Source organism: Canis lupus, chromosome 1 (assembly GCF_003254725.2).
Source record: "Canis lupus dingo isolate Sandy chromosome 1, ASM325472v2, whole genome shotgun sequence".
Taxonomy (NCBI): domain Eukaryota; kingdom Metazoa; phylum Chordata; class Mammalia; order Carnivora; family Canidae; genus Canis; species Canis lupus.
The window spans coordinates 93,196,217-93,218,582 of NC_064243.1; the positions used below are offsets into that span (position 1 = coordinate 93,196,217).

The 22,366-nt window shown below is 42.5% G+C and overlaps 1 protein-coding gene across 1 annotated transcript; it reads right to left on the reverse strand.

The window, feature by feature from the left end:
- Nucleotides 1–1,828: 1,828 nt before the first annotated feature.
- AK3 (adenylate kinase 3) lies at nt 1,829–22,349 on the reverse strand. Its single transcript, XM_025423499.3, has 5 exons — nt 22,110–22,349; nt 10,731–10,850; nt 9,633–9,805; nt 8,983–9,101; nt 1,829–4,445 (listed from the first exon to the last, which is right to left on the reverse strand). Exons 1-5 carry the CDS (start codon nt 22,258–22,260, stop codon nt 4,325–4,327), a joined length of 684 nt encoding a protein of 227 aa, XP_025279284.1. The 5' UTR covers nt 22,261–22,349; the 3' UTR covers nt 1,829–4,324.
- Between the last annotated feature and the right edge of the window lie 17 nt (nt 22,350–22,366).

Consider the following 22,366-nt stretch of genomic DNA (forward strand, 5'->3'; position numbering starts at 1 on the left):
TATTCATCAGCCTGTAATTTTTTAACCAATAGCCTAGTTATAGAAGTTTTTTTTTTCTGTTCTGGAGCAAGCTCTTGTTTTCCCCTCCTGTCAAATAGAGATCGGACACAGGAGTGAAATGCTTGATTTCACAGATATGTGTTACTTGAGCCTTTACTTTCCATTTCTCAACTTCACCTTTCCCCAGGATCTGCCTGGAAGCGCCCAAATTGTTTTTTGAATTTCATTTGCCTTCTTTAAGTTAGAGGTAAAATGACTAAGTATTGGGAAGAAAGAAAGGACCAACAGAGTAAAACTACTCCTGAACAGTTTTTTGGCTGTGTTCTCTGAAACAGGAATTACCAAGAGCTATTTAAGATGTGGCTATATATATTTTTTTACTTTTGAAGGGAAGGGTTCTGTGTTTTGTATGTACAGGAGATTGGATTTACTCTAGGAGCCCCTAATACCATGGTTTGCACTTAAAGATTGTAACTGACATATTTAGCAGTACTTTAGTGCTAAGAACAGTAAATTCACACTTTTTTTCTTTACTGATAAGAACTAACCCCTTTTAAGAAAAATATCCTCTTTTCTAAGAAATAATAAGTCTACTAAGCAAAGGAATGACTGATGTTTCACATTGAATTTTGCTGGGCTGTCCAGAAGATGAATGAAACATCTTTAACATCAAAGTGTCCATCAGCAATTATTTCATTTGATTAAAAAAAAAAAGATTTTTTAAAAATTAAGGCACTGTCCCTTCATTTATTGCCTATAACTTGGTGTCATTTTATCCATGGTAGTAGAGATAATACTGATTTAAAATTAGTCTCTAGGAGATAGATGGGTAACATTCTCATCCAGTTACACCATTAGTGGACTCTTCAAGTTTGCATAATAAGCTCATGGTGTCCTATAACTTTTCTTTAGGAAAACTGGGTGTTGTTTTAGATTAACATTCCTGTTCCCCTTTTAAAAGTTAATTAACATGCAGACCAGACTCATGTCTGGTTAGGGAGTGGTTTTTTTTTTTTTTTTTTTTTACAGTATGAAAAACATTGATGGTGGGTTTAGTCAAAGTGAACCTGAAGTTAACCTTGGGGCATTTTCAGGGAAAAATAAAAAGATGTCAACTTACTATTCTCAAGATCAGTCATGTATTTCAGTTCCTAAATTGATGTGGGACAGAGACATATTTGTCAGGTTTAAGGTCAGGCTGTTCATTTCAGTTTTGCCACTGTATCATATGCATTTTAAAAATTCCAAAATCTTTTGCATCCATTTCCCATCTAATAGATACTGTGTACCATTTCACAGGTATCTGAGAAGCGGATTCATGGAATACGTATTTGCTTATTTACTACTTAAGGTGATAGAAGGCAGTTACTAAAATGAGTAAAAGTTGATTATTAATTGCTTGGCATCTAATGATGAAGTCAAAGCCATTCTCATAAGCCTTGAAGAATTAGACTTGAAGTTTTCTCTGAGTATGAAAAAAGATTAAAAAAAATTATTGCATCTTTCACTTGGTTTCTTAAACCCGCATGATCCTCTTTAAACACTTAAAATAAGAGTCCCTTGGTAAACTATGAAACCTCACCAAATTGATTTACTTTGGTAAAATCCTTCCCAAGTGCAATTTGGCATAACAGTTTAACTTTACTTTACACATGATCATTTGTTTACAAAAAAAACCAACAAAACTTAGTGTGGGGTATGCACTCTATAAAACATATTGGCTTTTACTATGTTTTAAGACTTTTAAACTAGTAGCTTTCAAAATCAGATCTTGAGTTGCAAAATTAAGAAAGCTATTTCTTTTGTCAACGAGAAGACACAACTTACATGTTTTAAAATATAAGTTTATTCTTGCCATTGGTTGCAGGCATTACAGTGATTTAACCTACGGTTGGTAATTACCATGACTCAGGTAAGTTTTGTCACAAACTATGAAGTGCCTAAAATATTTTGCTGGAAAGCCATTGTAAGTATCTGGGGCAAAAGTAGGTGTGGGCTGGGGTTTAGAAATTTGAGCGAGTATGTAATCTATTTGTGGATGGTACTGCCACGTTGCATTTCCCACAGCACATTCTGCTTATGGAAAATGTACCAAAGTAACAGTGGGACTCTGGAAAGTAGGGTACTGGGTAGAGGTACTGGTCTCCTTAGCCTTCAACTAAGGGGGTGTCTTCTCCTAGCCATGGCACTTGGCACTAGACGTATTTCCCTGTGGCTAGGCAGTGACAGGCTTCATCGGGATAGCCCATACACCAGCTCATTCTGCTTAAAGCAGGTTCTCTTTATCTGCTTTAATTAAGGGAAAAAATAATAGTGTGTTTCCCAAAGTAATGGATGTGTGTCCAAAACTTTGGGTGAAGTATTTTGGAGATGGGGAGGGAACGGACATAGGGAAGAAGCCCTAATTTTCAAAGCCATGTTCTTCTACCCCTCTTCTTGATTTTCAAATCTTAAGTGTAAGAAGGGCAGCATGCCTGCCTGCAGCCCTACAGCAGATGTAGCTTGAAATGCACCCAGCCTATTACTGTCATCAGTTACTAGAAAACAGTCACCAGTTCAGAAACTCGTGAGACCTCGGGGCAGCAGAACAGAACATGGGATGGAGTGGGCCATGTGAAATACTGGAGACAGGGATACCCACAGTTCTAGAATTTAATTTTATTGTAGTACATTAAGAGTCATGTATGCCAGGAAAGCCAGTAATATTCATAAGCTTAGTAGTTCACCACAGTTTTAGAAAGCACATAATACATTCAAATAAGGCATTACAGAAAGTTTTGTAAAGAATTAAATGTGTCCTGCAATCCTTTTTAAAAAAAGCCTTGGTCCATTCTGAAAGATCAACATTGAATTTTTAAAAATCAAAAGAAAAGTTTTTTCCCACAAAAATACACGAAGAACCACTTGCTGGCATTTATATTTTGAGTGCCTGGGATAACAGGCCGGTGTTCAAAGGCAGTTCATAACAGGTTGTACCAGGACTCGTTGCATCTGATTTAGCACCAAGTAAGAGTAAATATCCCACTGAAGATGTAGCTGATTTTTTCATCCACCTCTCATCGCCCCACTCTTCCTGCCAGGCCACAGGACATAAGCACGCATCCTTCTTGCCCTACGAAGAAATCAAATTCTCTTCGCTTTTAAAGGGCTACTTACTCAGGCTACACACACAGGTGGAGTTCTTGCCCTGCTGACGGTGGCAGGGAAAGCCAGCAGCTGCCCGCTGCTTTCACTAGGAATAAAGTCCTTCAACAAACTCAGTTACCTTCCTGGTCCTTTTTAACCTCTCATGTAAATCCTTTTAATTGCTACTAATTTGATTAGTTTACTAATTGATTGTTTACTAATTATGATTGTTAAGCGTGTCAGGGAAATTCTCCCCAGGCATAGCTGATCTATTTCTACTTCCTGAGGACCCAGTATGCTTGCTTTTATGTAGGGCCATGGGTTTGCTTTTCTTCTTGTATTTTGTCACTCATCACAGCAGATTTTACATAGTGATCAAAAAGAGAAACTGGCAAGTAGATCCTAAAGCACATACTTCTACTTCTTAACCTGAGCAATAATCTGAAAACACAAGACTAATTACATTTTCTGTTGATAATTCAACCTCAGTGCTTTTGTAAGAACTTCCAATGTCAATTTCTAATAAATCATTTTTTTCAATACACATGTTCTCAAAACCTGTCATAGGAAAGTAATATTTTCCTATATGCTAATTTAACACAATTTTATAGCAGACTGAAAATTCTGAATAAACTGAAAGTTTGTTTATGACATAATAAATACAGTATATACGGTTAAGTTTTTAAGTTTCTTACTGTAAAGGCAACAGTGAATTTGCATCCTGAAACTAATCTGCATATCTGGTTGCTTGTTTTCTAGAATTTGATAGTGTTTCACAAAACCATGTACCACAGTGCTAACGATGCTGGGTTTTGGCATCAGTCTACAACACATTTCTCTGATGAGCTACTTTACCGAGTGACATGGAAATGTTTTTAGCTTCTCCAAAGAATAAGAAAATTTTTTATCAACCACTTAAGTCTTCTGAACAAAAGTTAATATTACTACCAATTGCTCTTTTAATTAGGACATCTGATGTTTTTAAATTACATACCCATAGAAGATACCCTGGGTAGACAAAAAGATGAATCTTAGTATCGGACTCATTTGGCCCATTCTTAATTTCCAGAATGAAATCAGTAGAAGTGAAACTAATATAATTTTCAAAGAATTCATACATGCCAGTCTCAGAACACGGAGCTTCTAAATGCACAGGTGAGGAGTCTCTGCTCATCTTACTGGTGATGTACACTTTTCCTCATGGAGTAACTGATGCTTTCTGGTTTATTTGTGGAACTTTTGTTTGTAGGAAAGCATACACATGGGGCCAGATCTTGTTGGTTTCTGTTCCAGAGAAGGTTTCCAATACTCCCTTTTTCCTAAAGATGACAAAAAAACAAAAAACAAAACAAAAAAAAAAAACACCACAGTTCTGACTCATTCCTGATGAGGTTTTTCTTTTTTTTTTTTCAATATTTTACTTATTTATTCATGAGACACATAGAGATAGGCAGAGACACAGGCAGAAGGAGAAGCAGACTCCCTGCAGGGAGCCCGATGTGGGACTCGATCCCAGAACCCCAGGATCACGCCCTGGGCCAAAGGCAGACGCTCAACCACTGAGCCACCCAGGTGCCCCCTAATGAGGGTTTTCAAAGTGATTCTTAAAAGATGATGATATGAGGGGTGCCTGGCTGGTTTCAGTGGGTGCAGCATACAACTCAGTCTCAGGTCATGAGTTTGAACCCCACATGGGGGGTGGAAGGAGAATTGACTTTAAAAAAACTGTGGATTTAGGGATTTCAATAAAGTCTGATCAAGAGAGAAAGACATTGGTATGGCGTTGGTACACCTAGATTTTAGTTTCGGTTGTGTCTTCTGGCTTACAGAAATGGTCACTTGAAAAACCGTAGCACTTACTGAGCATGTGCTCAGTGTCTTAAATATAATAGCTCACGTAATCCTTTCTCAAGTTCAGATTCCTTGTTTTACTGATAAAACAGTGTGTTAGAAAGTAAGGTTAACAGCCCAGATCACTAAACTGGTAGTAGGCTTCCAAACATGGGGCATGTCAGACACCCATGGGGCTGTCTACTTAATCACTTGCAAAACTACTACCTAATACTTGATTATGCTTCCTTCTTTTTGCCTGGGTTTATTTTTTTTTCCTCTTATGCTATCCTTTTTGAATTTGGGGGGGAAATGGTAACAAAAAGTGTTTTCATTGTCTTTCTCCCCCAGATTTGTCTGGCATGCCCCCACACCGGCAGCCAATCTCTGTTTACTCCTGGGAGTAAGGCAGCAGGATCAGAATCCCAGGGCTGCTTTTCAAAACACACACACCACCCTCCACATCCCCTCCTCCCCTAATTCACATATAGTGACTTTAAGTCTGCAGAAAAGCAACTGAGGAACTAACTCTGGCTTCTTTCTAAAAACAGAATCAGTCCTACCTCTGCAACCTTTCACTTGATTTTCAAAAGCTTCCCGAGGGCAAAAGCATTGCTCTCTTGATATCTCATAAAATTTCCCAGAATTAAGACTAGTAACTCCTATTGTTGGGGCACCCGGGTGGCTTAGTTCAATAAGCATCTGACTCTTGGTTTCGGCTCAAGTCATGATCTGGGAGCCATGAGATCGAGTCCTGCATCAGGCTACCTGCTCAGCACGGACTCTGCTTGTCCATCTCCCTCTGCTCCTCCCCCACATCTGTACTCTCTCTCATAAATAAATAAATAAAATAGTAAAAAAAAAAAAAAGTTCCATGGACTTTTTGCTAAGAAACATCTGCTAAGCAGGGCCACTATGTAAAAATGCTGTATTCTCTACATATCAGAAATACACACCCCAAATTCACAGACATCTTGTCAAGCTTTCAAGAGAACAAGGTTCCTAACTGCTGTGTCCACTTGAAGAGCCACTTTAAGATCAAGCCGGTATCACAAGTGAGTTAATAATTGAGGGTACAAGTGCAGGCACCTAGACAATCCTAGAGCTGTACCTTGGTCACACATTTGTCATTTTAATTTCTCTGTAATAAAACCAGCCTCACCTCTAGGTCCTCTAAAGAGTGAGAACTTCGTGTTGTTTGTTAACACAGACCTAATCACTGCTGAAAGCGATTTAAAAACAATACAACTGTCAGTATTTTAAAATAATAATGCTGATTACCACTGAAGTTGCAAATACACCACCACTTTCTGGGTTTGGTTAAGTCCAACCTGAGGTCCAGTGCTGGAGTTTAGAAGGAACAGCTTCAGTTAATGGCAAGAGGTAGCAAAAGCTGGAAGCCTGGAAACAGGGTGTCTCCAGCTCAGGTCATGATCTCGGGGTCCTGGGATGAGCCCCCACATCAGGCTCCCTGCTCAGCAGGGAATCTGCTTCTTCCTCTCCCTCTGCCCCTCCGCCTGCTCATGCTCTCTAATGAATAAAATCTTTAAAAATATAAAAGACTAGGGGCAGCCCCGGTGGCTCCGTGGTTTAGCACATCCGTCAGCCCAGGGCGTGATCCTGGAGTCCTGGGATCAAGTCCCACATCGGGTTCCCTGTATGGAGCCTGCTTCTCCCTCTGCCTGTGTCTCTGCCTCTCTCTCTCTCTCTCTCTCTCTGTGTGTCTCATGAATAAATAAATAAAATCTTTAAAAATAAATAAAAGACTAGGGTATCTCCTAAGACAGGGACCCAGATTCTAGGCTTCCTCTCTGCAGCCGTCCCAACACGCCCCCCCTCCCACATTTGGACAGAAGTAAGTTACCCCCCTCCTGCTGCTGCATTGGGTGGTCACCTCTGTGAAGGGGCCTCACACTGTTTTTATCAGCCCAACAACTGTGCGTTCTCCCTTCTGGTTACTTTTGAGTGAATAACAAAACCCCCGTTTGGAAAACATCATCTTCACCACGCTCAGTCCATGAGTTTTGGTTTGGGAGTGGAGTCACCCCCTAGCTTCCAGGATGGACGTGATCAGAGATAATTGGATCCGACTCCAGGACTTGTGGTAAAATTCTTTTTTCTGGTCAGTAGCTGAACTGGTAGGAGACAAGCTGGGGTGCTGAGGGGCTCACACGGGGGCAGCCCACCTGAGATCGAAGCCAACGCAGAAAAGTGGAGCTGAACGTGATCGAGGCCATGTGGTGCTATCTGAACGCCTGGACCCAGGATTGACCTTTGGACTTTGTAGTTAGAACAAATTCCCCTTTTGCTGAAGTTAGCGTGAATTAGGTTCCTGACTGATAGAAGCATATCGGTGTCGTATGGAAACTACAATTTACCCCACTATCTACCTCACCCACACAGAGCAGGTGTGATTGCCTGGGGCCAGGCCTTGACCTATGTAGACCAGCGCCCAGCACAGTGTCAGCAGAATAGTAACAGCAACTCCCATCGAGTGATTTATTAGTGCCAGGGCTGCAGTAAGGCTTTATGTGGATTCTCGCAATCCCCTTCACAGCCATATACAGTAGGTACTACTCAATATTGCTCTGACTCAATGCATGAAGAGTTTGTGGCGCAAAGGAGCCCCACACACAGCTGGTAACCTGAAGAGCCAAGCTCATTCCATAAACCACAGAGTTATGGTACCAGCTACCGTAGAAAGTGAATTGCCAACTCCCTTGTCATTTCCCCATTCAGAAAGTACTACTTTAGAACAGCTTGGAGACTATGGCTTCAGAGGTCACTACAAACCGACCTCAGCACACCACCACCAGGAGCAGCCAGTGATGATACAGCGTTCACTCTGCGTCAGACACAACTCTGGGAGTCACTCAATAGTAACTAGCCCACCTAGTAGGCACTAGTAGTGGGCACTATTAACTGTGCCCACCCTCTATTCTTACCCAACTTTAAGCAAGAAGTTAAGACCAAGGTAATAGGGGCGCCTGGGTGGCTCAGTCAGTTAAGCATCTGCCTTCGGCTCAGGTCATGGTCCCAGGATCCTAGGATCAAGCCCCGTGTTGGCCTCCCTGCTCAGCAGTGAACCTGCTTCGCACTCTCCCTGCTTGTGTGCTCACTGTCACACACTCACTCTCTCTCTCTCAAATAAAAAATAAATAAGACCAAGTTAATCAACAATGAGCTGGGATTTGAACTCAGGCAGTCGGGTTCCAGAATCTGCTCCTACTGCAGCACTGCACGTGTTGACACTGCATCCCCGTCCAGCTAGTGAATGTGAAGGGAAACGGGATACAATCACTCCTGCATGACCAGAGGGGAAACACCGAGTACGGGGACTGCACTGTTCCTTAGCCCGAGTCTTATATTTATTCAGGACAGCTCCAGTACCTGTCATGGATATGAATTCCCTAAGGAGCAAATAAAATTGTGTTCGAACACAAGCTCTTCAAGACTATCGGCCAAGTAAATGACCTGAGGACAGGCTGCCATCTGAGGCCTCTGTATGTCCTCTAATGGCCCAGGGAGTGAGCATCATGAGACTTGTGCCCCCAGCACTCAGTGCAGCCCTCCCTCTCCCTGACAGCAGAGCTCGGGTGTCACTGGCCCGCTCCCAGCTCCCGAATGGGCAAAAACATAGGCCTAAAACAGTGCAAAGCGTCCCCTGACCACAGCGGCCGTTCAATGTGGTGTCATCTTGGTGACACGTGGGGTTTCTGTTCACTTGGGGGAAGCCGACCCCTCCGCCCCCCATGATAGAGGATGCCCTGCCCATTCCTGGCAACTCTGTGCAGCATGCAGGGGTCTAAGGACACAGCCAATAAGAATTCTGATCAAACCCCATGGTGCCAAAGCCCAGCCTGCCTTCTGGACTTCTCTGTATACACACTAATACATCTCTACCCATCAAATCAATTTGAATTGACTCTTCTGGTATTTTTGCAGTTCAGCTGTAAAGCAGGGGCAGTCAAACACTGACTTAGTGTTTCATCACGTCAGGCACATTCTGAAAAGCGACAAACTCACCGGTAATATTCCAGGACCGGCTGTGTTTGGACTTCATAAGCCTTGAGTCTCTTGACAACCGTCTCTGGCTTGTCATCATCCCGCTGAATGAGAGGCTCCCCTGTCAGGTCATCAATGCCCTAAACAGGTGTCACCAGAGGCTGGTGTCAGACATCTCACCTCTGAAGCAGATCTTTATAAGCAGTTCAGTGATTCTTAAGCCTCTCTGTGCCAGCAGCAAGCACAACAGCATACTTTTTAAGTAAACAGAGTCAAACCCAAACACAGACCATGGCCATGCAGTATCATCTCCCGTATCGGGCCTTAGAGTAAAAGGATTTCTAAGCAGCCTCTCAGTAATTTAATATACAAAAGGATTCAGGGACAGCCTGGGAACCCCAACTGCAACTCCCTAAATAAGCCAAAGTGGTCTCTAATCCTTCTTACCCCCACTCCTAACATCCTCCCCAGCACCAAGCAGGAAATGGCAAATGCTTGTGCAGGAGTCCCAGATCCCCATTGTTCCCAAGGGGTTTCCTTTACCAGCAAGCTGGGTGGATGCACAGGGCTCAACGGGAGCCGAGAACATTCCCTCAGGAGCAGGCGTCACAAAGCTTAGGTCTGTGTGGACGAGAGGGATCAGAGACGGTCTGTGCCATCCCACTACTCACCACGGCTTTGGGAGGGTTGAATTCGATGTTGTAGACTCGGCCGCTGGCCGGATGAATCCAGCGCGCGGTGAGACGCTGCTTAATGACTTCAAAGGGCACGTTCAGATTAATCACTGTGTCTATCTGATAAGCTCCGTCCAGGGCTTCTGCCTGTGGAAGTGTCCTTGGAAAACCTTTATAAATTTAAAAAGAAAAAAAAAAAAGAATAAAGGGAGGGCGGGTGGGTCGAAGAAGGAAGAGAATTAGTTCATGTTGAATAATCTGGAAAAAAGCAGTAATATCAGGCAGGCTAATCACAGCTGCAGGACGACCATGATGGTGGTTAATTTTATGTGTCAAATTGCCTGGACCCATGGGGAGCCTGGACACTGGTCAAACATTATTTGGGGTGTGTCTGTGAGACTGTTTTGTAATGAGAGTAACATTTAAATCAGGAGACTGAGTAAAGTAGATTGTCTTCCTGATATGGGTGGGCCTCATCTAACCCACTGAAGCCTTGGACGGATGGAAAAGGCTGACCATCCCCCCAGTAAGGGGGAGTTCCTCCTGCTTGACTGCCCAGACCTGAGACATTAGCTTTTCCTGCCTCCAACTCAAACTGAAGCCAGTTCCTCCTGGGCTGTAAGCCTGCTAGTCTTCAGATGAGCCAGACCACCTATCAGTCACCCTGAAGATCTTGGGACCTGTCAGCCTTCATTATCATGTGAGCCAATTCCTTAAAATAAATACCTCTCTTTCTCTCTCCAAAAACTAAAAACCAACCTATCCTCAAAGATCCCGCCACACCTCTAGCTGGGGAAAGTTTATAGCTGAATGAGAATCACTTTCTACCCTTCCTTCCTCCTCCTCATAAAATATTCTCAAAGGAAGATGAAGGAACTGGTCACATCTGAAGGGAGCACAGAAATAACCATGCTTCTGTCTTTCCCTTCAGATGAAGAAGCAGGCCTAGAGGAGAGGACTACCCCAAGGCCTCAGTGTGGTGAATGACAGCACTCGGGCCCCTGCCCACCAGCTGTGTGTCTGTAGCCACAAAATGCTCCTCCTCTGGCCACGCTCGTCATTCTGGGCAGCTGAAATTCTCCTAACACGCCTTACCATCCAATAGCCAGCTATATTGGGTGAGGTTTTTCAGCTCATGAAGGGCCAGCCGAGTCATGACATCATCCGGGATGAGCTTCCCTTGGTCAATGAAAGTCTTGGCTAACACACCAATTTCTACAGCACAGAAGAAAGAAAAAAACTTGTCAGCAAGCACATTTATTTTATCCCATTCCAGGCCCTAGGAAGCCACTAGCCCAGAGAACAACTCCGGATAGCACCCTTATATGAAAATGTGCGTTGTCAACTCTTACAATTAACAGAGAAGTTACAAAATAATCTATACCTACTTCAACGTCTCCATTATATAAAAATACGTAAGTGCAAATGTAGAGACAGAAAAAATCATAGAAAGCTATAGGCACCGTCATTAACAGCAGTCATCTATGTGTGATATAAGTGATTTTTCAATATATCTGCACTGCTCTATATTTTGTAAATTTTCTATCAGAAAAAAAAAATACAGAATAATAGAATTTTTTTTTAAGATTTAAAAAATTTATTTATTCATGAAAGACACAGAGAGGAGGGATCCCTGGGTGGCGCAGCAGTTTAGCGCCTGCCTTTGGCCCAGGGCGCGATCCTGGAGACCCGGGATCGAATCCCATGTCGGGCTCCCGGTGCATGGAGCCTGCTTCTCCCTCTGCCTGTGTCTCTGCCTCTCTCTCTCTCTCTGTGACTATCATAAATAAATAAATAAATAAATAAATAAATAAATAAATAAATACACAGAGAGGAGGCAGAGACACAGGCAGGGGGGGAAGCAGGCTCCCTGCGGGGAGCCCAATGTGGAACTCGATCCCAGGACCCCGGGATCAGGACCTGAGCCAAAGGCAGAAGCTCAACCGCTGAGCCGTTCAGATGTCCCAAGAGTTATTTTCTTTTTTATTTTTTAATTTTTTTTTTTTTTAATTTTTATTTATGACAGTCACACAGAGAGAGAGAGAGAGAGAGAGAGGCAGAGACACAGGCAGAGGGAGAAGCAGGCTCCATGCACGGGAGCCCGACGTGGGATTCGATCCCGGGTCTCCAGGATCGCGCCCTGGGCCAAAGGCAGGCGCCAAACCGCTGCGCCACCCAGGGATCCCTATTTTCTTTTTTAAACAAGAACTTGTAACAGTCATTATTTCTAAGTGGCTCAGTGTAAGTGCTTGCTCTGTTACTGTAGAGATTCTTCTAATCTTCTAAAATAGACGCTTGCTGTCCCAGTTCAGCTTTTGACCAGATTTAGCAGTGTTCATATTACATTTTACTAAACACTCCAGAAAAGAACTGATAAACAATTTAAAAGTATTACTCACAAACTGATATCATTTTTACACATCAATATTTTAATTTGCTGGTCATTTCCAACAAACTGTACTGTTTACATTTGGAACTATAGTACCATTATAATCTACGTGTATATACGTTTTGGGGTTTTTTTTGTTGTTATTGTTTTTAATATTTTTTATTTATTTATTCATGAGAGATACACAGAGAGAGAGGCAGAAACACGGGCAGAGGGAGAAGCAGGCTCCACGCAGGGAGCCCGACGTGGGACTCGATCCCAGGACTCCAGGATCATGCCGTGGGCCGAAGGAGGCGCTAAACTGCCAGGCCACCAGGGAACCCATTGTTTTGTTTTGTTTTTTTTAAAGAAACCTCCACACCAGACATGGAGCTTGAGCTCACAATCCCAAGATCAAGAGTCGTGCACTCTACCGACTGTGCCAGCCAGTGTATGTATAGTTTTATGTTCTTTTTTCACTCAGCATTATTTTGTAAGTATTTACCAGTGACTTTATGCAGTCATTTTTTATTAACTATATCACACTCCATCGACATATACCCAAGTTTGATATATAAAACATTATCACAGGACTCTTGGACATTTAAATTATCTAAATTGGGGGATGCCTAGGTGGCTCAGAGGTTTAGCACCCGCCTTTGGCCCAGAGTGTGATCCTGGAGTTCCAGGATCGAGTCCCAAGATCAAGTCTCACATCGGGCTCCCTGCATGGAACCTGCTCCTCCCTCTGCCTGTGTCTCTGCCTCTCTCTCTCTCTGTCTCTCAAGAATAAATAAATAAAATCTTTTAAAAATAAAAATTAAAAAAAAATAAATTATCTAAATTGGTCTTGGTTTTGCCCTACCACTGCTGCTTTTCAAGATCTTAATACCGTTTTTTCTTATTTTTTTTTCTTTTTAATTATTTCTGATGGATAACCTCCTGGGATTCAGATTAAAAGGTTAAGGCATATGACTCTTTCCATAATTCTTGGTATAAACTGCCACTCTGACTTCAGAACAGATTCTAAATTATCATATTCACAAAGTTTTAGATTTTCACTAAGCACATTAACTGCACAGGATTGACAGGTTTATAGCCAGGGTTTACAAACTGCATCTGGAAGAAGACCTCGTTCCAAGGGCCAGCACTCAGGAACCCTTCAATAAGATAACCTGCTATAAAGCTGCACATACTTGGTATGTGTACACCTCTCTGTTGTTCTGACCAGGTTTTGACCACTGATCTGGAGAAGCAGAAGTCAGCCTCATCCACAGTGTTTGGGGGAAAAAATGTAAAAACTTGTATTACTTCAAGGCTAAGTTCCTAAAACTGGCATTACCTCCTTCCCCCACCTCTTACTCTTCAGGCCAAACCTTGTAAGCCCTCAACCAATAACATCAAATGGATTGAGAGGATGAGACTAATTTTTAACATTTTTAATTTCATCAGTGTAAGAATAGCATTAAGAAAAGATACCCTGAGGTGATCCCTGGGTGGCTCAGCGGTTTAGCATCTGCCTTTGGCCCAGGGCATGATCCTGGAGGCCCGGGATCGAGTCCCACATCGGGCTCCCTGAATGGAACCTGCTTCTCCCTCTGCCTGTGTCTCTGCCTCTCTCTCTCTCTCTCTCTCTCTCTCTCTCTGTCTTTCATTAATAAATAAATAAAAATCTTTAAAAAAAGAAAAGATACCCTGATCTTCTCGCATCTGCTCCACACTGTATCAGATTTTAGCCAGGGTACTTAGTCCAGAAAAAGAAATAAAAGGCATCCAGAAAGGAAAAAAGTAAAACTCTGTTTGCAGGGCAGCCCGGGTGCCTCGGCAGTTTGGCGCTGCCTTCAGCCCAGGGCCTGATCCTGGAGACCCGGGATCGAGCCCCATGTCGGGCTCCCTGCATGGAGCCTGCTTCTCCCTCTGCCTGTGTCTCTGCCTCTCTCTCTCTCTCTCTGTGTCTCTCATGAATAAATAAATAACATCTTTAAAAAAAAAAACTGCAGATGAGATGATTTTCTATATAGAAAATCCTAGAGTCCACTGAAAAACTGTTAGAGCTAATAAATGAGTTCAGCAAAGTTGAGGATACAAGATCAAAATACAAATATATAGCCTGAACAGTCTGAAAATAAAATTAAGAAAATAATTCCATTCACAATTACATAAAAAATAATTAAAAACTTAGAAAAACATTTTTTAAGTGTAAAATGGGCCATCAGAAAACTACTTTTTTTTTTTTTTTTTTTAATTCATGAGAGACAGAGAGAGAGAAAGACAGAGAGGCAGAGACACAGGCAGAGGGAGAAGCAGGCTCCATGCAGGGAGCCCGACCTGGGACTCGATCTCGGGTCTACAGGACCATGCCCTGGGCCGAAGGCAGCGCCAAACCACTGAGCCACCAGGATTGCCCTGAAAACTATATTGTTGGAAAAAAAAAAAAAGACAACCTAACTAAATGGAGATTTAATCCATTTCATATTTGTGGATTAGAAAAATTAATATTGGGCAGCCTGGTTGGCTCAGCAGTTTAGCACCGCCTTCAGCCCAGGGCGTGATCCTGGAGACCCGGGATCGAGTCCTGCATCCCGCTCCCTGCGTGGAGCCTGCTTCTCCCTCTGCCTGTGTCTCTGCCTCTCTTTCTGTGTGTGTCTCTCATGAATAAATAAATAAAATCTTTAAAAAAATTAATATTAAGAGAATCTGTCTCCAAAAATGGCTAACAGATTTAATGCACTCCTATCGAAATCCCAGCTGCGTCTTTGCACCCACATCAGGCTCCCTGCATGGAGCCTGCTTCTCTCTCTGCCTGTGTCTCTGCCTCTCTATGTAGGTGTCTCTCATGAATAAATAAATAAAATATTTTTTTAAAAAAGCAATAGACCTACAGATTAAAGGAACAGAAATGAGACTCCAGAAATTACCCTTTACCCTTACCATCAATTAGTTTTCGACAAGAATACCAAGACAATTCAACAGGGGAAAGAATAATCTTTTTAACAAATGGTGCTGGGAAAACTGAATATCCAATAACAAGAGAATAAAGTTGGACCTCTACCTCACAGCATATACAAAAAGTAGCATCAATCAGACCTAGAGGCTTGAGCTAAAACTACAAAACTCTTAAAACATAGGCATAAATCTTCATGACTCTTCATCAGGTGGTGGTTTCTTAGACATGAAGCCAAAAATACAATCAACCAAAAAAAAAAAAACAAAAAACTGGATTCATTAAATTTAAAAAAACTTTATCCTTCAAAGAGCACCACAAAAGGGAAAAGACAATTCACTGAATGAAAGAAAATGTTTGGGGATCCCTGGGTGGCGCAGCGGTTTGGCGCCTGCCTTTGGCCCAGGGCGCAATCCTGGAGACCCGGGATCGAATCCCACGTCAGGCTCCCGGTGCATGGAGCCTGCTTCTCCCTCTGCCTATGTCTCTGCCTCTCTCTCTCTCTCTCTGTGACTATCATAAATAAATAAAAATTAAAAAAAAAAAAAAAAAAAGGAAATACAAATGGAAACCACAATGAGATACCATTTCACACCCACCAGGATGACTGTAGTCAAAGAGGCTGATAATAACAAGTGTTGACAAGAATGCTGAGAAACTGAAACCCTCCTATATTGCTAGTAGGGTTTTAAATGCTGTAGCCAAATGGAAAAATACTGCGGCAGTTTTCAAATGTTAAAAAGAGTTACCATCTTACCTACCAATTGGATGCCAAAGTATGAACAAACACACACACATACAAACATCCAAGAGAAATTAAAAAAAAAAAAAAAAAAACAACCATCCAAGAGAAATTAAGAGAGACATCTATACAAAAACTTATAAATGAGTGTTCACGGCAACATTATTCGCAATAGCCGAAAATGGAAAACTCAAATGTCCGCCAAGTGATGAATGGATAAATAAAATGTACATAAAATTAATTAATAGATCCACATAAAATTACATTATTCAGTCATAAAAAGAAATGAAGTACTGATATGTTACAAAGTATAAGAACTTGAAAACATTAAGCGAAAGAAGCCACAGACACAAAAGACCACGTACTGTATCATTCCATTTGTATGAAATATTTAGAATATGCAAATCTGTAGGGAGAGAAGCAAGATTAGTGGTTGCCTCCAGCTGGGAGCCATGGGGAAAATGAAGAGTGACTGTTCCTGCGAAAGGGTTTCTTTTTGGGGTGATAAAATTATAGATTTTTAAAAGATTGTATTTATTTATTTGGGGGAAGGAAGGGCAGAAGGAGAATCCCAAGCAGATTCACGCTGAACACAGAGCCTAACTAAAGGCTTGATCTCACAACCCTGAGATCATGACCTTAAACTAAAACCAAGAGTCAGATGTTTAACCAACCAAACCACCCAAGCACCCCAATAGAAATACCCAAAATTGACTGTGGTGATGGTTACACAGCTCTGGATATACTGAAAGCACTGAATTAGATACTTTAAAGGGGCTAATTTTTATGGTATATGAATTATATCTCAACAGATTTTTTTCACTAGTTATTTTTAGCGTCCTGGGCTGAAGGTAGCGCTAAACCGCTGAGCCACCAGGGTTGCCCCCAACAACTATTTTTAATTTTTTTATTTTTTTTAATTGGAGTTCAATTTGCCAACATAGAGCATAACACCCAGTGCTCATCCAGCCAAGTGCATCCGTCAGTGCCCATCACCCAGTCACCCCAATCCCCCGCCCACCTCCTCTTCCACTATCCCTTGTTCATTTCCCAGAGTTTTTAAAGGAAAGATAAAAAAATGCTGGGTAAGTGAGATGCCTGCATGACTCAGCAGTTGAGCTTCTGCCTTTGGCTCAAGTCGTGATCCCGGGGTCCTGGGACAGAGTCCCACATCGAGCTCCCTGCAGGGAGCCTACTTCTCCCTCTTCTGTGTCTCTGCCTCTCTCTCTCTGTGTCTCTCATAAATAAATAAATAAAATCTTAGAAAGAAAAAGAAAGAAAGAAAAAGAAAGAAAGAAAGAAAGAAAGAAAGAAGAAAGAAAGAAAGAAGAGAAAGGAAAGAAAGAAAGAGAAAGAAAGAAAGAAAGGAAGGAAGGAAGGAAGGAAGAGAGAAATGCTGGATAAGCAAAACAAAAGAGGGATCCCTGGGTGGCGCAGCGGTTTGGCGCCTGCCTTTGGCCCAGGGCGCGATGCTGGAGACCCAGGATCGAATCCCATATCAGGCTCCCGGTGCATGGAGCCTGCTTCTCCCTCCTCCTGTGTCTCTGCCTCTTTCTCTCTCTCTATGTCTATCATGAATAAATAAATAAATCTTTAAAAAAAAAAAAAAAAAAAAAAAAAACAAAAGAAAAAAGCCTCTCATAATCCTGTCACTACCCAGAGTAAATAGTTCTTAAAACTGATAATCTTAAAAACTTCCAAATTTTTAAAATTTTGTAAATAGATAGCCCTGTGCATAAGCTAATAACCTTCTTCATTTATCCCTAACAATGATCTATACCAATTAATGCTGATCCGGGCACCTTGGTGGGTGGTCAGGCCATTAAGTGACTGACTCTTGATCTCAGGGTTCTGAGTTCAAGCCCCATGTTAAACAAATAAATAAGTAAATTGGGATTGATTGCTAGTAGGTATGAGTTTTCTTTGGGGGGGTCATGAAAATGTCCTAAAATTGACTGTGGTAGCGGTCGCACAACTCCATGCATATCCTAAAGTCCATTAAATTGTAAACTTTAGGGGCACCTGGGTGGCTTCTTCAGTGAAGTGTCTGTCTTCAGGTCAGATCATGATCTCAGGGTCCTGGGATTGAGTCCCGCATCATGCTCCCTGCATGCTTCTCCCTCTCCTTCTGTGATCTCTCTCACTCTCAAATAAATAAAGAAAATCTTAAAAAAATAATAATTGTAAACTTCAAGTGGGTTATATGGCATATGAATTAGATCTCAATAAAACTGTCAAAAATGAGGCAATCTTTACAAAAAGCACTATTATCAAAGGTACAGGGCAGTATTACCATTTGCTGTCATTCGGGTAAGATAAAGAGGGAAGAACAGGTAAACACTTGGTTGCATAGACATGAAGGATTTTTTTGACTGAATGCCCTTTTATATTTTTTGGAATTTCAAACCATGTAAATATATTGCCTCTTATAAATTTGGGTGTGGGGTTGGTTTTTATTTATTTTTTTGCCATTATGAAAATAATTGTCCCTACTGTCAACATCATTCTAAATAGGTGCATCTGTGCTGCACAGGTGGCCATAATAAAAGTTTTGTTAGAGAATCTTGGGAGCTGACTGAGACACAGAAGATTATCTACTGAGTTCAGCTCCCCCAACATACAGATGAGCACAAATGACATTCACAAGGATCAGCCATCTAGGGCAGGGGTCCGTCTTTGAGAAGCACTAAGCCGCAAGGCAGTTTCTCAAACTTTGGGCAATCCCTCGGCAACCTCACAATTTCTGCCCCAGCCAGACTATTAGTTACTGCATACCGTTCTTCAAAGGGATCCAGCTTTTTATTTTTTTTAAAGATTTTATTCATTTATTCATGAGAGAGACAAAGAGAGAGGCAGGAACACAGGCAGAGGGAGAAGCAGGCTCCCTGCGGGGAGCCCCATGAGGGACTCAATCCTAGGACCCCAGGATCACGACCTACGCCCAAGGCAGACGCTCAACCAGAGTCACCCAGGTGCCCCCGGGATTCAGATTTTTAAATTAACAAATTATAATGCTCATAAGATTAAAGGTTTGGTGTATTTGTTGCTTTTCAAATATCCTTTGAAGTAAATAGATTAAAAAATTGTGCCCCCTAGAATGATCTCATGAACATCAACACTGCAGAAAGAAAAGTGTTTAACTAGCGAGAACTGAGCATTCACCCTGGTCTCTCCCGGTAACTGCTGTTTATAAATGATCAGGTTCTTCAACCTCTCCTGAGCTCAGTTTCTTATCTTTTTTTAATCTAGAGGGCTGGCCTAATGTCTAAGGGTCATCCAGCTCTTGACTCTGAGGTCCGTGCTGAGCCACCATTACTCTACTGTCAACAGGTTGCCCAGGGTGTCCTGTGTCTAATCACATACTCTGGATTGATTCATTTTTTTTTAGGTTGATTTATTTTTAAAAAGATTACATTTATTCATTTGAAAGAAAGAGTACAAACAGAGGGAAGGGCAGAGGGAGAAGCAGGCTCCCTGCTGAGCAGGGAGCCCTCAGGGCTTGATCCCAGGACCCTACTAGGATCTTGACCAGAACTGGAAGGCAGATGCTTAACAGGCTGAGCCACCCAGGCGCCTTCTCTGGATTGGTTTTAAACTTTGGCTATAAAATACAGCTCTAGGTTATAAAACACAGCACCCTCATGAAATAGTGGTTTGAGAGTAAATCGGTACTCTCCTTCTGCAGCAATATTTGACAGTCCCACATTACAGAGAATTCTAAACTAAGGATTTCATATTGCTGCCAAATGTTCATGAACAAAGACAGTCATAGCATTATTTATTACAGGAAAGAATGGTTAACAACATAAATGTCCAAAGACAGGAAAATGCTAAAATTAAATATCATTTTCAAGACTGCTTCTTGATGTGTCGACATGCTCACAAGTGAGAAAAAAACAGTATATGAGCAAACACTTAGAATGCAACAATTTTGCAAATACATACAAATGCAATGGAGAAAAGACAAAGAAAAAAGCACATAAGGCACTAAAAAGTTAATTATAATTCTTTGTTTCTAATTAAAATTAGTATTTAATTCTTTTTTTTATTATTCTCATATGTATTTCTTCCTTTATAATAAATATGCTTTTAGTATCAGAAAACATAACACTGTGTTTAATAAAAGACTACACCTCTTTTTTGGCTCAGATCCTGTGGGAAAGAGCCAATTCCATTTTTAAAAAAACAGAAGAGAAAAATGTTAGAAGAGAAAAATATTTATTGAGACTATTTTCTTAGTCCTGAGATACAGAACACCTGTAATAACAATCTCCTGACACCTCCCCTAAGGTCTATTCTCTGTTTTCTTTGTTAAAGAACTGCCGTCTTAAAAGACCTTTAAAGAAGGAACTGGCAGGCGAGCTGGACTCCCGTTTCCAGGGATGTTCTCCTCTGTCTTTCTCCACATGGAGCCAGAAAGAGAACAGCAGACTGGTCCGGGGATGTTAAGGATAAACAGCATTGTTTCTCAATTCTGAAAAAAGGCCTACTTAATTGGCTTTAGATTTAATTTTTAAAATGTTTTATATTTTCACAAATGTACGGAACCTTAACTCTGCCAAAAGTTTCTTTAACCCCTAGGTCATACCTCACTGCTCAATTATTTTTCAGAGAATCCCTGACACATTCTTTACTACCCCTTCCCACTTTGGGTAACCTTACCCCCCACCAGGTGGAGGCTATTTGTTACCTAACTACTTAAGTATGTTGCATCAAGAACGTTTAGTAACCAAGCCAAACAATTTAACCTTTTGAAGAAGTGGTAACTAAAAGACAAAACACTGTATTTAAAAAAAAAAAAGATCAATGTTAGAAGAGAAAATTTGCCAGACTAGCTGCTGGAGGGAAAGAAGTCCAAGAGACAAACAAAAAACATGGAGGCGGTTCTTTGTTTTCCACTTATATTTTGAAACAGACAAAAAAATCCCACCTCCAGATGATCTAGATTCAGCTAATAGACACCTATACAAACATGAGCAGAATGAAATGGGTTTTTATGTTCTGATGTGGAAATATATCCTAGATATAAAGTGAAAATGTGCTGGTGCACAATACGTAAATACATAGTATGACTGCATATTGCATAAAATAAGGGCCGTGTGTGTGTGTGTGTGTGTGTGTGTTTGTACACAAATACACATTTCTAAAAGGGAACCCAAGGTCCTGTTCCCCTATGAAGAATGAGACTGAGGCAGGGAATGAGAGAGTTGGCTTTACTTTTCATTTCATGTACTTCTGTCCTTTTTCCAATCCTTTTCTTACCCTGTACAATTACTGCTGTAATTTTTTTAAAAGCAGGTTCAAAACGAGTTCTGTTTTGGAAAATAAAGGTCAACACCTTTGAGAAAAAAAAAAAAACTCATCTTACTGTTGACTTTTTAAAAATCGCTCCCTTGGGGCCCTGGGTGGCTCAGCTGGTAGAGCCTGAGAGACTCTCTGGTCTAGGGCTGTGAGTTCAAGCCCCACGTTGGGTGTACAAATTAATTTTTTTTAATTAAAAAAAAAACAGCTTTCTTAAGATATAATTTGCATAACAAAACTTCTCCACTGTAAAGTATAGAAACTGTTGACTTGGAGTTGGTGCTGAGTTATAAAAATTTATCTGGCATGGGAAACAAAACAATCTTTCAGATTCATAAGAATAGCTTTCCTGTCTAAGAAATCCCTGGGGTATCAAAGATCTAAGCCAATTTTGTGAGTGCAACAAGCATAAATAATAGCCGGCCTTCAGATTTGGGAGAAAGGCTGGAACCAGAAAATCCCAGAGTTTAACAAAAAAGAGAGAGAGAGAGAGAGAGAGAGAAAGGAAGTTAGAAAAAAGAAAGAGAAGGGAAGGAAGTAAAAAGGAAAAAAAGAAAAAAGAAAAAAAAAAGAAAGCAAGCAAGCAGGAAGGAAGAGAAAAAAAAAGGAAGAGCGAAGCCTTCAGGTCAAACTTCAACTCTCCGGGTGAAAGGGCGCGCGGAGGAGAGGCCGCGGTTCCTACGGGAGCAGCAGCGCCCGGACCGGGACGCGCCTCTCACCCTAATCTCTGAACTTCGAACCTGTCCTAACTCTCGGACGGTACCCGATAACCCGCCCGAGGCTGCCCCGGGGCCTGGAGCTCTCAGGGCGCAATTGCTCAACTGCCTGAGGTCTCTCCTGGGGGGGGGGGGTAGGAAGGGGATGCGGCGGCCGCACCCCCGGACCTGCATCCGAACACCCGCACCCGGGCCCCGCCTCCCCCGACCCGCACCCCGGGGCCCCGCCTCCCCAGGACCCGCACCCCGGGGCCCGCATCCCCTCCCGCACCCCGGAGCCCCGCCTCCCCAGGACCCGCACCCCGGGGCCCGCATCCCCTCCCGCACCCCGGAGCCCCGCCTCCCCCGACCCGCACCCCGGGGCCCCGCCTCCCCTCCCGCTCACCCCGGCCCGGGCTCCCACCTGTGCCCCGAAGCATGTTGTCCCGGAGCAGGTCCCCGCTGGAGAGGTGCTTCAGCGCGAAGTGCTTGGTGATGCGCGACGACACGGTGCCCTTGCCGGAGCCCGGCGCCCCCATGATCACGGCGCGCAGCAGCCGCGCGGACGCCCCCATGGCCGCCGGGAGCCGGGGCGCGGGGGCTCCGGCCTGGCTGCGCGCTCGCGGGGCTGCGCCGTGCGGGGCGGCGGGCGGACAGCGCTGCGCGCAGGGGGCGGGCGCG

Bases quoted from the DNA above. Each gene is read 5' to 3' on its own strand.
- AK3 (XM_025423499.3), bottom strand. From the start codon at position 22,260: ATGGGGGCGTCCGCGCGGCTGCTGCGCGCCGTGATCATGGGGGCGCCG. The intron at 9,102-9,632 runs GTGAGTAGTGGG...ACACCTGTTTAG, and splicing joins TCAACCCTCCCAAAGCCGTG to GGCATTGATGACCTGACAGG. The intron at 4,446-8,982 runs GTGAGTTTGTCG...TGTCATCTTTAG, and splicing joins CCGGTCCTGGAATATTACCG to GAAAAAGGGAGTATTGGAAA.